Source organism: Aythya fuligula, chromosome 11 (assembly GCF_009819795.1).
Source record: "Aythya fuligula isolate bAytFul2 chromosome 11, bAytFul2.pri, whole genome shotgun sequence".
In the NCBI taxonomy this organism is placed as follows: Eukaryota; Metazoa; Chordata; class Aves; order Anseriformes; family Anatidae; genus Aythya; species Aythya fuligula.
The window spans coordinates 14,123,753-14,138,160 of NC_045569.1; the positions used below are offsets into that span (position 1 = coordinate 14,123,753).

The following is a 14,408-nucleotide window of genomic DNA, read 5'->3' on the forward strand; positions in this document are numbered from 1 at the left end:
CAGCTCCCAGAAAGCTGTAATTTCAGAGCTTTTCCCTAGGGGCCACTTCTGTGACTTTTAAGCAAAGCCACCACCTTTACAAACAAGGAATATAAATTTTGAAGTAGGACGTGGCAGGAAAACAGCAGTGTGTTGATGCTGTGGTGGGTTTCAGTCAAGCCAAAATGCATCGGTCCTTTGCCAATCAGTTTTGCCTGGAGAGTGTTAAGGGCTTTCCCCCACCCCATGAATTTACAACAGGCTCTGGAAAACCTACAAGCCCCCTGACCTCTCCTCTCCTTTTCTTTTTTTTTCTTTTTTTTTTTTCTTTTTCCCTCTTTCATTTTTTTTTTTTTTTTAAAGCAATTTTTTCCCTTTAGCAATTGTTGCTCCCTGGGCTTGAAGTAAAACTCTGTGCTCCCAGTACTGCTTGCAGAGCACCTGGGCTGCCCAAACCCCAGCCCTGCATCCCCTCTCCATCACTCGGTGGGAAGAAAAAGAATTTCTTGGTTTGTTTGTGTATATTTCCGACATAGACTTTATATTCCATAAGAGTCTTGTAATATTACAGGAGCAGATTCAGGATATAAACTGCTATACACGTTAAATACGTTTTGTTTCTGTAAGAAATGCGCTATTTATTTCGGGATAGAATAAATCTGAGAGATTGGTATCACTGCTGGAGATCATCTCAAGGAGGGCTGTGGAGGAACGAAAAAAAAAAAAAAAATGATGGCCTCTTCCAAGGCAGAAGTTTTAAATTTTCATCACTCTCATGCATGAACTAAACCGAAGTGTGGTTGCAAAGGTTGGCTTTTATTATTATTTTTGACCACATAAGGATTTATTTGTTGCCTGAAATTAAGCATGGGCCTGATGTTTGGTTTCAGTCTATAGATTTGCACCCTGAGCAGAAGCAGTTGCTGCTGGCTGACAGGGAGCAGGCATGTGGTGTGTCCGTGGGAAGGGAACCCATCACATTGCCATGTGCAGCCTTGACTGCTTGCTGCTTTCATAAAAAGTCCTCTATAAAAAGGTCAGAAATAGACCAAAACCCAATAACCAAAGCTTATTTTTGTTTGAAAAATTAAGAGCACTACTAATTGCTGCATGAGAACCAGATGGCGGTACTGACCAGTTTCACGGTCCAAGCAGTATCTTGGAGAGGGAAAAAAGAAAAAAATAAAAAAAAGGAAAGAAAAACACAAAGCAAAGACAAAGCATGTGTTGTGCCAGGTACTTTACATTTTGAGCACTCCTTTCCATTTGAAACCTCCGAGCGATGCAGAGCGGGGCGTTTATTTATTTTTTAATGCGTGATTTTTTATCTTGACAGAATATTAAACCAAAATAAGGGAGGCCTGAAAATTAATGTCCTGTAATGACAGCGCAATCCCTCGGTGTCTCGGGAGCCTCATAAATTGGATATCTGGAGAGGGGACGCGCAGCTTTCTGGGCTTGCAGGGGCTCTGGTTACTGCTGGAGAAAATCAGCCTCCGTGGCGCGGGGGCCGCGGGGCTCCGGGGAGAAGGGGCTGGTGTCAGCACGAAGCGATGTGGCTCTGAGATAGCCTCGTCAGGGTAATTGATCCTGAGCCTTTGCCTTTCCTGTCAGGGCCGCCTGGCTCCTTCCCCATCACCCCCGCCGCTTTGATGGCCCGTCAGGAATATGGGACTTGGCCCGGCTCTGCGTCCATCCAATAATATTATGAAATTGGTGGTGACACTTCCATTGGCACTAATCTCGGTAAGAGATTGGAGCCAGAGGACAAGCGGTTTGCTTGCATGGCGGGTGAGCTTTCCAAGTAGATCCAGGCGGCCCAGGACTGATCTGGCAGTGGGAGGGGGACGGAGGCAGCTGGGGGCCCATCAAGGAGGCTGATGAGGAACGTGCCCATGGCTGGTGCTTTTATTTAGGGTGCAGTGGTCCTGGCTGGTGGGGAGCACATGCTGCTGCCCTGGCTTGTGCTGCGGAGATGCTTCTGACAGCACCTTCTCTCCTTGGAGGGTGTTTTTTAATTAGAGCTGGACATGGGTCTTGGCAAAGGTCAGGGAAAGCTTTGGGTAGGAGTGGTCTGAGCTACTGCCTCTGGGACCATCCGTGGTTCTCAGCATTTGAGGTATTTCCTGGCTCAGATATAGAGGTTCCTGCAACATTGGGCTCTTGGCTCAGGTCAGTGCCCCAGAGCTGTGGTGGGGTCCATCTCCTGCCTCAACTGCAGTGTAAGACAAAGGTGCAGCTTAAACCACCTTTGGTTTTGCTCTATCTTGCAGCTTTTCAGCCAGGATCTGGCCTGAGGTGGGAGAGGGAGCATCTCCCCAAGCTCGGCTGAGCTGAAGTGTGCAGAGGACAGCCCCCGATGCCTCCCCAGACAGCCCCCTCTCCAGCCTCACGCTGCGTTTGCACGTTCACCCAAGCAAGGGCTCGGGGAAAATGCTTATCAGTTTGTCACAGTCTCCCTCTGCAGTGGCTGGGGGCCAGGAGAAAGGATAAAAGCCTTGGGCTGATGATAAATAGGAAATGCAGAAAGGAAATGCGTGTGCTCAGCGCTGAGCAGGCAGCCCTGGGTGTTTGCACGAGGTCATTCGGCTGCTGGGTGCCCGTGAGGAGGAGAAATGTTATGGGGCCGCGTGCGAGCTCTCGGATGAGTACAGCTATGGGGTCCTGAGGGCACAGGGGAAGCATATGCTGCTTCCTCAGCCTTGGTGTCCCTGTGTCTGGCAGCATATCTGGGCACGCCTGGGTGCCCATCGACCCTGAGCGAGCAGCCAGCCACTTAGCAAGAGATGCCAGGGAGGGAGCATTTCCCTTCTAACGAGCTCTAATGTGACCCAAACTCTCAGCAAGGGCTCGGTGGTTCTGGTCTCACGGGGACAAGGCTCGTTGAGCTGGGAGACCTCTCTATACTGTGGCTTGGACCTGCAGATCTCAGAGCCTGGCACCGCAGTGGCTGGGAGCCGGGTGGGTGGATTTGGGGTGGGAAGGTGCCTCCTGTAGACAAGAGTGTCGGCTGTAGGAACTGCTGCAGTATATAAAGCGCATCTTGCAAACAGAAGAGATTAGAGAGCTGATATGATGTTATTCCGATTGATTTTGCTGTTGTATTTATACCTGGAGGTAAAGAGCAGACATACTGGAAATCAATCGGCCCTGTGCTTTTCCCCACTCCCTCTGCAGTGCCGTTTGAATGAAATGCTTATATCATTTTTACGGCGTGTCTGTGATAGGGATGAGTGAGCTGGGAGATTAATGGGCGCTGCTGCGGCCTTCACCCAGCAGCTGCCCAGCTCGCACCTCGTAAAGCCCTGCGCTGGAGCTCAAGGTGCCCCCGAGGTGACAGCTTAGAGACGTGGCTGGGAAATAACAAAGGTGAAGCTCCAGTCGGGAGGAAAGGGTGAAGGGAAAATGTAAGTGGCAATAAGCTGAGAATTTGGGGCAGACAGCATGGTGCCCAGCTCTGGTTGGGTGAAGCTGGAGAGCTGGGGACAGAAGATGAGGTTTTGGCTTCAAGATGCAGCCTGTTGGGATGGAAATGATGGCTTTGTGTGTGTGAGGTGAGGCACTGGGGACCTCATTTTGATGTCTCACTGCAGGTGTGGTACCCAACAACCATCCCATCCCTCCCCACCAGCTTTGGGGATGTCGGCGTCAGCTCCTAGCTGTGGTTCTGCTGCTTGTTCCCTTCTCCCGACACCTTTTAGGCAGGGCAGGCTCCTTCACTGGCCAATGCAAGTTTCTCTTCTTTTTTCATTGCTCTGGGAGCTGCTGCTTCTGGGGTGAAAGTGTTTGCTTTTTGGTGAACAAAGCAACTATCCAGCATCGTTCCCCTATTACATGGCTGGAGAGTGAGCAGGTCTTTGTGCTGTAAGATCCAAAATACTCCTGTGGTTCTCCCACCCCCCGTTTTTGCAGTCCTTGCCTGGTTATGTGAGCTCTGAGTTGAAGCACCTTGGTAAAACTGGGCTGTGAGCTTTATGTCCAGACGCAAAAACTCCTGCTTTGCCTTCCTGCTGGTGGGCCTTGCTGTCGCACATGGCCATGACTTGTTAAATACCTCTCTTTTTAATTATCAGGTCATCTCAGCATTTTCTGTTGCTTCTTCTTCTGGATTTATGCATTTGTGCCATCATACACATTGACTTTACATTTTGTATGATAGGATCTTAACGTTCTTGTTCCCAAGTGTGAGGGCTTAGAAGATTCATACCTAAGTTCCATAAACAAACCTGGGAAAGGTGGGTTAAAAAAAGAAAAAAAGACACAGGGAGATTGGGAGAGGTCTGAGGATACTCCTCCAAAGTTGGGCTCGAGTGACGCTCCATGCTGGTAGCTGGTGTGGATGAGGAAAGATGCACCTTCTTCTCCTCCTGCAAACACCTGGAAAATTCAGAAGGAAACCTCAGTCTCTGAAGAGGGAAATGGTCTTTGGCCAATGGCAGCATTTTGGTGGCACTCTTTGATCAGGAAAGATCCTGAATCTGGTTAAATTGATGGTGATAAAGCAAGGACAGGGAGAGCTTACAAGGCTTTCGAGCTAAACCACGGTATTCTGTATGAGCTAGGGATCTGCTGCGGCTCGGGGGAGAGGCATCTCATGAAGGACAACCCAGCGGTTGGGACGGGCGTCCCAGGGGACACAGAGAAGTGGCTGCTTCCCCTGGCAGGAGGGCAGGGGACGGCTGGAGCCCACGGCAGCCTGGCTCCAAGCGGGTCCCACGCAGGCACCAAGCACTGCCTTGGCCCCGTGCCCGCATCTGCCAATAAAAATTAAGAAATTGATTTCCTTTTGTTTGCCTGACAGGACAAGGCTCTTTTTATGAGACAGTAAATGTGATCTCACTCTGAGCATGGCTAGAGTTTTAATTGTATTTGTTGTGCTTTCACTTATTGTTTTATGAGTTTCAGTTCTCTCCCTTGCTGGCTCAGAGAGCAGCCCTGGGGGATTGTTTGATTTCAGCTCCTGCAAAAGGTTGGGATTTCTTAAACATTTTTTTTTTTTTTTTCTGAGCAGCTGAAGTTTTGGGTTAGTTTTCTGTCTGTTATAAATAAATGTGTATACGTGGATGTATAGCTCCCAATTGCAAAGCTCGGCAGAGATCCTGTTTTGGGATTATCTGCTTGCTCAACGGTGATACAGTCCCTTTGAAGAATAACATTTAAGATTAAGATCAGGGAAATGTGCAAGTGCCAACAGAGGTTTGAAGTCAAAGGAGGAGGGGATTTTATATGTAATATATATTGGGGTTTAATGAGTCCTGCTTCAGTGCTGCTATACAATGCATGGTGACCCACTTTACAAGAGTTTTTTTCTTCTAGTTATGGGTCATATACAGTTCCTAATTAAGTAGGTTAATTATATGGCTCCTTTATATTACACAGGCAAATGCGGATGGCACAATTAGCTCTTGCAGTGATCGTTTTTGATCAGAAACTATGTTCCGAGTGACAGCTCCCAGAAACATGGGTGGAGGGAGGGGGATGCCCTGCAGCCCTGAGCTCTTGCCTTCTCATTTCTGCTTAAGTGAACTTCATTCCTGTGCTGAGAACGTGGCCAGGTGTGTGATGGAGTTGTCCTTTGTGAAACGACATGGAGACATCCTTGATTTCCAGCTGCTACGGAGAAGCAAGGTGAAGCCCCAGCCTGGAGTTGCTTTGGAAGTGTCCAAAAGGGAGAAGCTCTCCTTGCTGAGGCTGGTTGCAAATGGAAAGTGAGTAGAGCTCCGAGCAGCATCAGGCCCAAGAGCTAAACTGTCCTTGAGAGAAGTTTCTTTAACCTTTCCCTTCCCGGCCAGCAGAGCCCCCCTGGAACATCCCTGGGTTATCTATTCCCATGCTCAGCCATCCATGCTGCCAGGCATTAGAGAAAACATTCAAACCCTAATCTCCCTCAGTGCAATTTAAACCTATTATTTCTTGTTTTATCCCCAGTGGACATGGAGAACAGCTATTATATTTCTCTTTGCTGCAACCTTTTACATATTTGAAGGCTGTTATCACGTGTTCCTCTAGTCTTCTTCTCTCAACACAAAGCATAATTCTTTCAGTTTTCCCTTGGAGGTCATGTTTTCTACACCTTCCATCATTTTTGCTGCTTTGGAGAGGTTACTGTGATAGCAAGCTGGAGTTTTTGTTGTTCTTCACCCGTCTGCCTTGGAGCATTCATTATGTTATGGATGTGTGTGATGTGGCCATTATCTTATCTTCTCTAATCTGTGGTTATTTATAAAACATGCTATAATCCTGAGCCTGTGCTTTATCAGAAAGTATAGCTCTTAGTCTTGATAAATAATTTACCGTTATGATATGATCATGCAAACAGGGGGTCCTTAAGCTATTTGTTATTATTTGCTTTATTTTTCTTAAATAACTAGTTGTCCGTATAACACTGTGAATGAGCCAGGAAATTCATGGGCATGGACTAAAACATATAACCTATTTCAGAGAGCTTTCAGATGGGAACAAAACCACCATGCCAAGCTCCAGTTTAGCCACAAGGAAGAGTGATGAGTAGGGAATGAGAGATTTTCTGAATAGCAGAGCTTTCAGGGCAGGAAGGGTATTTTCTCAGTGTTTGCAGAGATGATTATACCAAGATGGAGATGGAGCAAGGAAAAGAACTGGAGCATTGCTGATTAGGCTGGGGGAGAAAAGAGGGTGGAGGAAAGGCTGGGGTGGATGTTGTCCAAGGCAGATGTGCTCTTGGGAAGAGGAATTGCCTGTGGAGAGGGTGTGTGGAAGGGAAGGGAGAATGGTGAAGTCTTTCATTATGTTTATAGGAACAGCATTTTCAAGCTGCCTCACTCCTCTTTGGGTAACATGAAATTAAATCAGACCTGAAGTTTCCTTCAGGTCTCCCCAGACTTTTCCTGCAGCTCTGTGGCTCCATCTTTGCTGCTGACGTTGCTTCTCTGTCAGGAAAACTGTATGTGGTTAGCATGGAGAGCAGCTAAACTCTGTCCTTAAAGGCTGTGGAGATGCTCCTGGCTGGCAAGATCTCTGCCTGGATGGAAGGGGAGCATCAAAAGCCTTTCAGAATACAGCTATGCTACTTTTGATGCTCAGAACATACAAAAGCTTCTTAAAATACTAACAAATAGACAGTTTTTATAGTCACTATCCACAATATGTTTGTCTGGAGCACAGACTGATTTATCCACCACAAAATCTATTGCATCACTCTTTAGATTTTAAATTTCAGAGGAGCTCCAAAAATATTTCATGGTGTTTTTAGATCATAGGACTATATACAAGGGCTTGCCTCAAGACTACCCTTCACTATTCTGCATTTTTTACTGTACAAAACTGGCTTCATTCCTATGTCCTCTGCCATTCCTCTGTCAAGTGGAAGATAAACCTAAATCTTAAAAACTGTACTCTTTTCTTACTCCATTTTTTTTTCTTTAACCTTACCTGGAAAATCTACTTCTGAGGCCAGTGAGAATTCTTCCAAATAAAGCCATTCATCAGCATTATACATCAGAAACAAAACCTCTTTACCTACTTAGCAGCAAAAATATATATGATATTGCCAAGACAGATTAAAAAAATTGAAGTGCAGGTAGCTGCTTTATTTCCAGGAGTTACAGATAACAGTATATATTTGAGTGCCAGAGCAGTAGTCAAACGTATAAAAGTGATCAGTGACTGCTTGATATCGGTGATGTTTTTAAAGTCTGTCTCAGGCTAGTGCAGCAAACCTGGTGCTCCTCTGAGTCTTAGAGGGGCAAGAAAATGGCTGTGTGCTTAGAGAGAGCTGGATCTCAGCTGTGACCACCCAAAAGAGATGGGAATGAAAGACTGAATGTGATAAGAAGCCAAGATTGTGTTGTAGGAGTTAATGTTGCACTGATTTCTGCCCCCATGCCCTTCCCATCACCACCCTCATTAAAAATAGGGGAAACTTGGAGAAGTCCTCAGCTCTAGGTTGTGTCTTTAACCCAGTGACATCCTGCTGAGGATATTGGGGAGGAATTGCCCAAATGGTTTGTGCCAGCTCTCTGCCTACTGTGACCAGAAGCGTTTCTGAAATCTTGAAATCTGGAGCATTGCATCCATCATGGTATGTTCCTTAGGACTCAGTATTTTTTCTTCCAAGACCTCCATAGATTATTGCAAGGGCATAACGTGTGTGGTTTCATAGCCGTGTGGTGTCCTGACTGCAACAGCTTGTTTTCCCACTTTTTCCAGCTGAGAGGGTCACGGAGTATCAGAGCTTGGCTCTGAGGCTTTTGAGGATTGGTAGGTCTTGTAGATGTCCAAGCTGGGCACTGCTGATTTTAGTTGAGTCACTTCAGAGTACCTGATATTTGCTAGGGACTAGGAGTGCAAATATGGGGTCTGAAACCAGGGATAAAACATATAGAAAGCCTTCCCCTGAAGAACTGAGCTGCTGGGAGAAAAAAAAATAAAACCAGTCAAAACACCTGCAGAGTATAAAGAGGATCAGACTGGATCTGTTTATTGGCATGAAAGTTGCCATATGAACATCCAGTAGTAGTAGCTGCTGGTGATGCTTAATTTCACAAGTACCTCGGTCATGCCCTACTCCTTACGATCTAGCCATGTCCTAACCTGCACATACCAGAGGGATGCTTCCATCATCTGGGGCTTTTAGTGGTCTTTATGGTCTCTCCTCAAGTCACTGTTACCAGTTCATATCCAGCAGATATTTTTATGAGTTGTTTTTGGGAAGTGCACCTCAAAAAGCAGAGGTGGCCCCTTCCCAGCACAGCCCAGCCGGTGGCGCAGAGCATGCAGAACCAGTCCTTTGGGTCCGCACGCAAAGAATTGATAATGTGAAGGAACGAAACTTCAAATTGCAATTCTTGCCTCTTTGCTTTTTGTGCTTGGAGAAATACAGCCTACGTAGTCCCACCAGAGGCATCTTGCGGCAAGAGCTGAGTTTTGCCTGTGCGTCTCACAGGCTGGAAGTCACGTTGGCCCAGGGCCTAACCTAAAAAAAGCAAGAACCTGCCAGAAGGAATTCACAATAAAGGGAGAGACTTTTTTTTTTTTTTTTTTTTTTTTTTTCTTGCGACTAAAACACCTGTCACAGCTGCCAGGACTCTGCTAATTACACAATAACTTTATTATATCCCACTTGGAAGACCAAACAATACTTGATGCCTCAAAAACGAGCAGCCTTTAGACAAGATTAATGCAGGCAGAATGATTGCGTGGAGCCAGTATTCACCCTGTCCTCCCAGAGACTCCGGAGAGGAAAATGGCTTGAAGACTCCCCTCTTTGTTGCTAGTGCTGCATAATAAACTAATTGTGTAATTGGAAATAGATTGCTGATGGGAGAGTGGTGTTTTCTATAGAACTTAGGTAAAAGGCCTGAATAGGTCTAAAGGCTCAATGCAGCACCTTTGCTTGACCTGCTGGTAGTCCCTAGCAGCTTCCATGCAAGAGAAAAGGAACATTTCTAGCTGAGTGCTTTTAACCTCCCGTGAATATGTAAGTCTGGTTGCAGCGTGGTCTCTAGTGTCCACTCCTCGGGATCCCATGTTTATGTAGCACCAATAAATGAAGCAGGAATTAAAGGGTTTCATCTCAGGATGAAGGTGTTTTTGTGGAGCTGCTGTGGGCTGGCAGGTCGGGCCCCTGGGATGTGTGAGAATAGAAGGAATTTGGGAATAATATATTAAGGGCTGTTTTCCCCTGAGGTTTTTCCAGCCTTGGCAGCTGATAGCAAAATTAGAAGGCCTAAAAATAAAACAAAGCATATACCTAAAATTCAGGAATAGCTGAATATCATGAAATAGGTCTGTCTGAGAGGCAGGCACTGGCTCTCAGTTATGGAAGCTCTTTCCTTCATGGATTTTACCTTTGGGAACAAGCTTGCCCCTGGCTAGGGCAGGATTAGAGCAGTGATGCTCTTGGGTGCAGGCGCTTCGGTGTGAGGAGCCATGGCTGGGTCGGAAGGTTGGCGGGGATGGAGCAGTCTCTGGTTTGGCCATCTTAGGTTGTTCTGGGTGCATTTGGGCCTACTGCTGTTTTAGGACTTGAAATGAAGAGGGATATGAGGATGTGGAATTGGTGCTATGGGCCTTGCAGACCAGCCTGGGAGGGCAGCATTTGGCTGGGGTGCAGCTCTGGCACTGCTTTCTCCATACTGTGCTTGGGGGTCTCCTCTCTGCTGGTCTTGGAGCCTGTGCCCCTCGAGATGGAGTTCAGCATGGCACAGGGCTCCTTGGATGGGAACCTTCCTCTGTGCTCTTGTGCTGGTGAGAGCCACGAATGGGTGGCAGAGGCTGGGAAGGGTTGGGAGACTCCTGCTACTCCCATCTCAGGGGTTTGACTATTTTGGCTGTTTCCTAGCCTGTCTGTTGGTGCTCAGCCTTTCAGAGCTGGAAAGGGTGAGGGGAGATGTTGATTTTTGTGGCAGAACACAGCACGAGCTGAGCAAGGTCTGCTCAATCTGGTACCCTGTAATCTGCAGAAAAAAACTTGGTGTCTTCCTTGTGAGTTCAGAGAAACTGGTCCTGGAAATGGCACCAGGGATGGTAGGGCAGGTTGGTGAGAGTCTGCTGCTGACCCATAGCAGTTTGTACCCATGTGGTCAGTAGGACTTTTAGGTCTCCTTTCCTCTGCCGTGCCTGATGGATGTGTCTGGTGTTTGCAGGTCCCGTGGCAGTGATCAGCGGCGAGGAGGATTCGGCCAGTCCCCTCCACCACATCAACCACGGCATCACGACGCCCTCGTCCCTGGACGCTGGCCCGGACACGGTGGTGATCGGCATGACCCGCATTCCTGTCATCGAGAACCCCCAGTACTTCCGACAAGGTCACAACTGCCACAAGCCAGACACGTGTGAGTGCCCGAGCCGGCTGGAGCCCACGCAAAAGCCAGGGGATGGGTGGGGGGACGGGGGAAGGAGGGCGAGGAGGAAGAGGCTAAGAGGATGAGGAAGGAGAGAAGGATATATTTTTTTGAGGAGAATGGGTCTTGGTATGGTCCAGAAACCAAAGCGAATCTCAGGTCTCAGAAATCACAACATACATGTAGGTTCTTCCCAAGGAGACTTTCCACCCTCACCTTCACCTCCCTTCACCCTCCCTCCGCCACCCACCAGTCACCTTCCCCCCTTTTGCCTGAAAAACGCCATTTGAAGCCGGGCTCTGCCTTGTTGGGTCCAAGGCACGAGCAGGAGCTGCGGGGATGGAGGTGACCCGCTGCCTGGCTGGGGAAAAGAACCTGCCTCCCCTTCCTCCTCCAGCAGCTTCCCAGCCATGGGGCTGCCTCCTTGGCTCCCCGCCGGGCCGAGGACGAGCTCAGGACAAGTGGCCATAGATGGGGCAGGTGCGTGGAGAACAGGAGGCTTAGATGCTGGCTGTCTTGTTTTCATGGGCTTCTCTAAAGCTTTCGCAGCTTCTCGGTGTAAATCTGGGTTGTGAGCTCGGCTCATTAGGATAGCAGGTGGTGGTAAAGTGGTCCTCCGTTTTGTGCTCCTAAATTCTGAGCGTGAAAGAAAAGCAATGGGTAAAAGGATGTTTTGCTGGGAGTTCCCAACTGCTTCTCGTGTGGGCTGGGAGGTGCAGCCCCCCCCCCCGACACGCAGCTCACAGCTGGCAGCTCAGTTTTCCTCTGCTCTTTACCAGCTCTGAGATGCAGGCTGAGCAATGCAGGAGGTCCAGACGATGTTCCTCCCTTGTTATTGCTCATCCCTTTGGCGTTCTTTGGTTCCAGGCAGAACCGGATCTAATAGCAAATAAATAAAAGCTTGCAAAAAAAAAAAAAAAAAAAAAAAAGGAATGTCTTAAAAAACAAACTTGTCCCATCTCCCGTGGCCCAGCCCAGCAGCAAGGAGTGCCGCACCGAAGTCGCCTCCTGCTCTCTCCCCTTTGCTGACTCACGAGCGCAGGAAGCATAACTCAAGCTCTGGAAGCTGGAGCGCTGGGAGGAGGCCAAGCTCCCAACCTGCAGGAGCTCAGCCAGCATAAAACCCTCTGCTGGCATCACTCCTCCTTCCCGAGGAGAGAGACCCGCAGCTTTCTGCTCTGTGGGGGGGTCCCTGGGGCAGACCCCTCGGGTGCCGTGAGTTATCACAGCTCTTCCATCGCCAGAGCGAAGGGGTGTATCCAATTAACGTGCCCGGCTTTCCCTCTGATTTTCATGTTAATGCACTAAATTTGGTCTGTTTGCAGAGAAGGGGGAGGAGGGCGCTGATTAGGCAGGAGCAGAGAAGCTGAAGGTAGCGCGGTTTTTCTGTGCCGTTAATTATACATTATATATTGCTTATAGCACCTCATCTCAAAATGATTTACAAACCCTGATTGCTTGGGGAGGGAGGGGTTCCCCCCGTGTTTTTTTCTTCTCTTTCTGTGCTATCTCTCAGATCACTTTCTGTGCAACCATTTCAGTATGTGAGTGCTGTTGCAAGGGTGCAGCTGCCAAGCTTAAAACCCAGAGGGGACTGAGTTTTGCCCTGAGCATTTGCCCTGTGGGGCTTGTCAGATTGGGATGGGTTGAAGGGGAAGCTGCTTGCAGCAGGATTTGGCCTTGGAGTTTTACAGGGCTGTTTGATTAGGATCTCAAAGTGTGCCTTGAGGGGCACCCAGAGCCTTTTCTCCTGTGGAAGGTGCCACAGGGGGAAAATGCAGCGATAACAATAACTGTGCACACCCTGGAAATCCACGACAAATTGCTCGCTTCTGTGTTCCAGCTTTCCTGGGGCTGTGAGGCAGCGCTGATGGAGCCAAATTCCCCACCCAGGTGCTACATTTGGGTGCTAACAAGAGGCAGATCACAGCTGGATGCTGGCAGGCTGGAAACTCTTGTGTTTTTTTGGAATTTCTTGCCATTCACAATGCAAAAAAGCAGTCTTGGAGACCTCAGGCAGAGTTGAATTTGGTATGTGTTGTATTTTAGTCCCTAAGACTTCACTTGGACAAAACTTCTGACTTTACTGGTGGCTTTGCTTGAGGCTGGAAAGTTTCGTAATTCACCTTTTAAATTAAGTGTGCTTTGGGGAGCTTTAGCTGTAAGGGTTTTGTTTGATCTGATGTGTTCTGCTCAACTTAAACCTGAGCTGGAGAGTATTTGTTGCTCCCATTCTCCCCATGGTTTTCTCGCTGGAGGGTATTTCTTTCCCCCTGTGCAGAACTTGGACACAAACATTTCTTCATTTCTGGTGCCACTTGGAGAGAGGAGAGCTCCTCTGGCCCAGGGAGGGCCTTGGTGTCCAGCTGAGCCCAAACTGATGCAAGGAGTCACCTCCCTCCTGTCACCTGCCGAGCCTCAGCCCATCTGCAAGGCTGCAGCGTCCTCAAGCGAAGGAGCTCCGTGGCACCCAGCCTCTCCTTTGCGCAGAAGTGTTAACAGAGAAAAACATCCTCAGCAAGCAATTTCTTCTTCCATCACTCAGCTTTTCTCTTTCCTTCCTCCTGCAAGTGTCCCTGTGCTCTTGGATGTTGTCTGGGTGGAGGACATGCCGATACCCATTACCGCACTGCAATGAGGAGAGCGAACTCTATATGCTTAATGCAGTATTAATAGTACATTGATGTGATATAGATTTCTGTCACCCTCTATACTAGCAAACATCGCTTATCACGCAGGGATGACGGATGTTTATTCCCAGCCACTTAGCTCTGCATAATGGAATTGCAGCTGAAATATGGCGAGCAGCTCCCTGCCCACAGAGCTGCAGCCCCTCTTGATCCCACTGCGTGAGGCTGTCCCGTGGGCTCCTCACCAGCTAACGTGTCCTCTGGGAGGAGAAGAAGGTGCTGGGAAGAGAAGAAGGGATGAAGGGTGCTGGAGCCACCTCTCACTTTCTGGGCTTCACACAAATTTATGTCTTTCTGATTTAGAGGAGCAGGAGGGATGAGCTGGGCTCAGTGTCCTCCTCCCTTCCAGGCTGAGCCATGGAAGAAGCTACATCATCCCATTTTCTCATGATAAAACATCAACTCTTTGAGAAGATGCTCCCCGATCTTCACACATTAAGACATTCTGGGCAGTACTAGGGTTTGCAGCCAGTCCTCATTTCAGCCATCCTCAGCACCACCTGGAAGGTTGGGCAACGAGGACTGACAACGAGGACAGAACAACCACGAAACAGTTGCAGAAGAATAACCTAAAATAGACTTTTCCTCCTGTTCTTTGGCACGTGGAAGAACAACCAAGTGGCACGTCTGCTTGGCAGATGCCGGCAGGAGAAGCGACAGGTTGTGAGGAGTTTGCACCTCTCTACATTTGGAAATAAACAGATAAGAGGAGAAGAACAGGGCCTGTTGTAAGGCAAGCACCATGGACACAACATCCGATGAGGAGATGGAGCCGTGTGGTTCTGCATTCTGTCATGAGGTCAGGGGGTTTGGTAATACAAAATAAGATCCAGTCTACCCACATTTGTGTCCAGAAAATGGCTATTGGTCCTTATGGGCAGGAAATGCCAGCTCAGTACAACAAATAACTCCTGGT

The 14,408-nt window shown here is 48.2% G+C and overlaps 1 protein-coding gene across 3 annotated transcripts in view; it reads left to right on the plus strand.

Annotated features, from left to right (window-relative positions):
• Positions 1–14,408, plus strand: part of NTRK3 (neurotrophic receptor tyrosine kinase 3) — a 191,800-nt gene that overhangs the window by 89,172 nt on the left and 88,220 nt on the right. For all 3 annotated transcript variants that reach the window (XM_032195109.1, XM_032195110.1, XM_032195112.1), the window contains exon 12: positions 10,605–10,793. In XM_032195109.1, the coding sequence (XP_032051000.1) occupies positions 10,605–10,793 (189 nt within the window). The remainder of the gene's footprint in view (positions 1–10,604; positions 10,794–14,408) is intronic.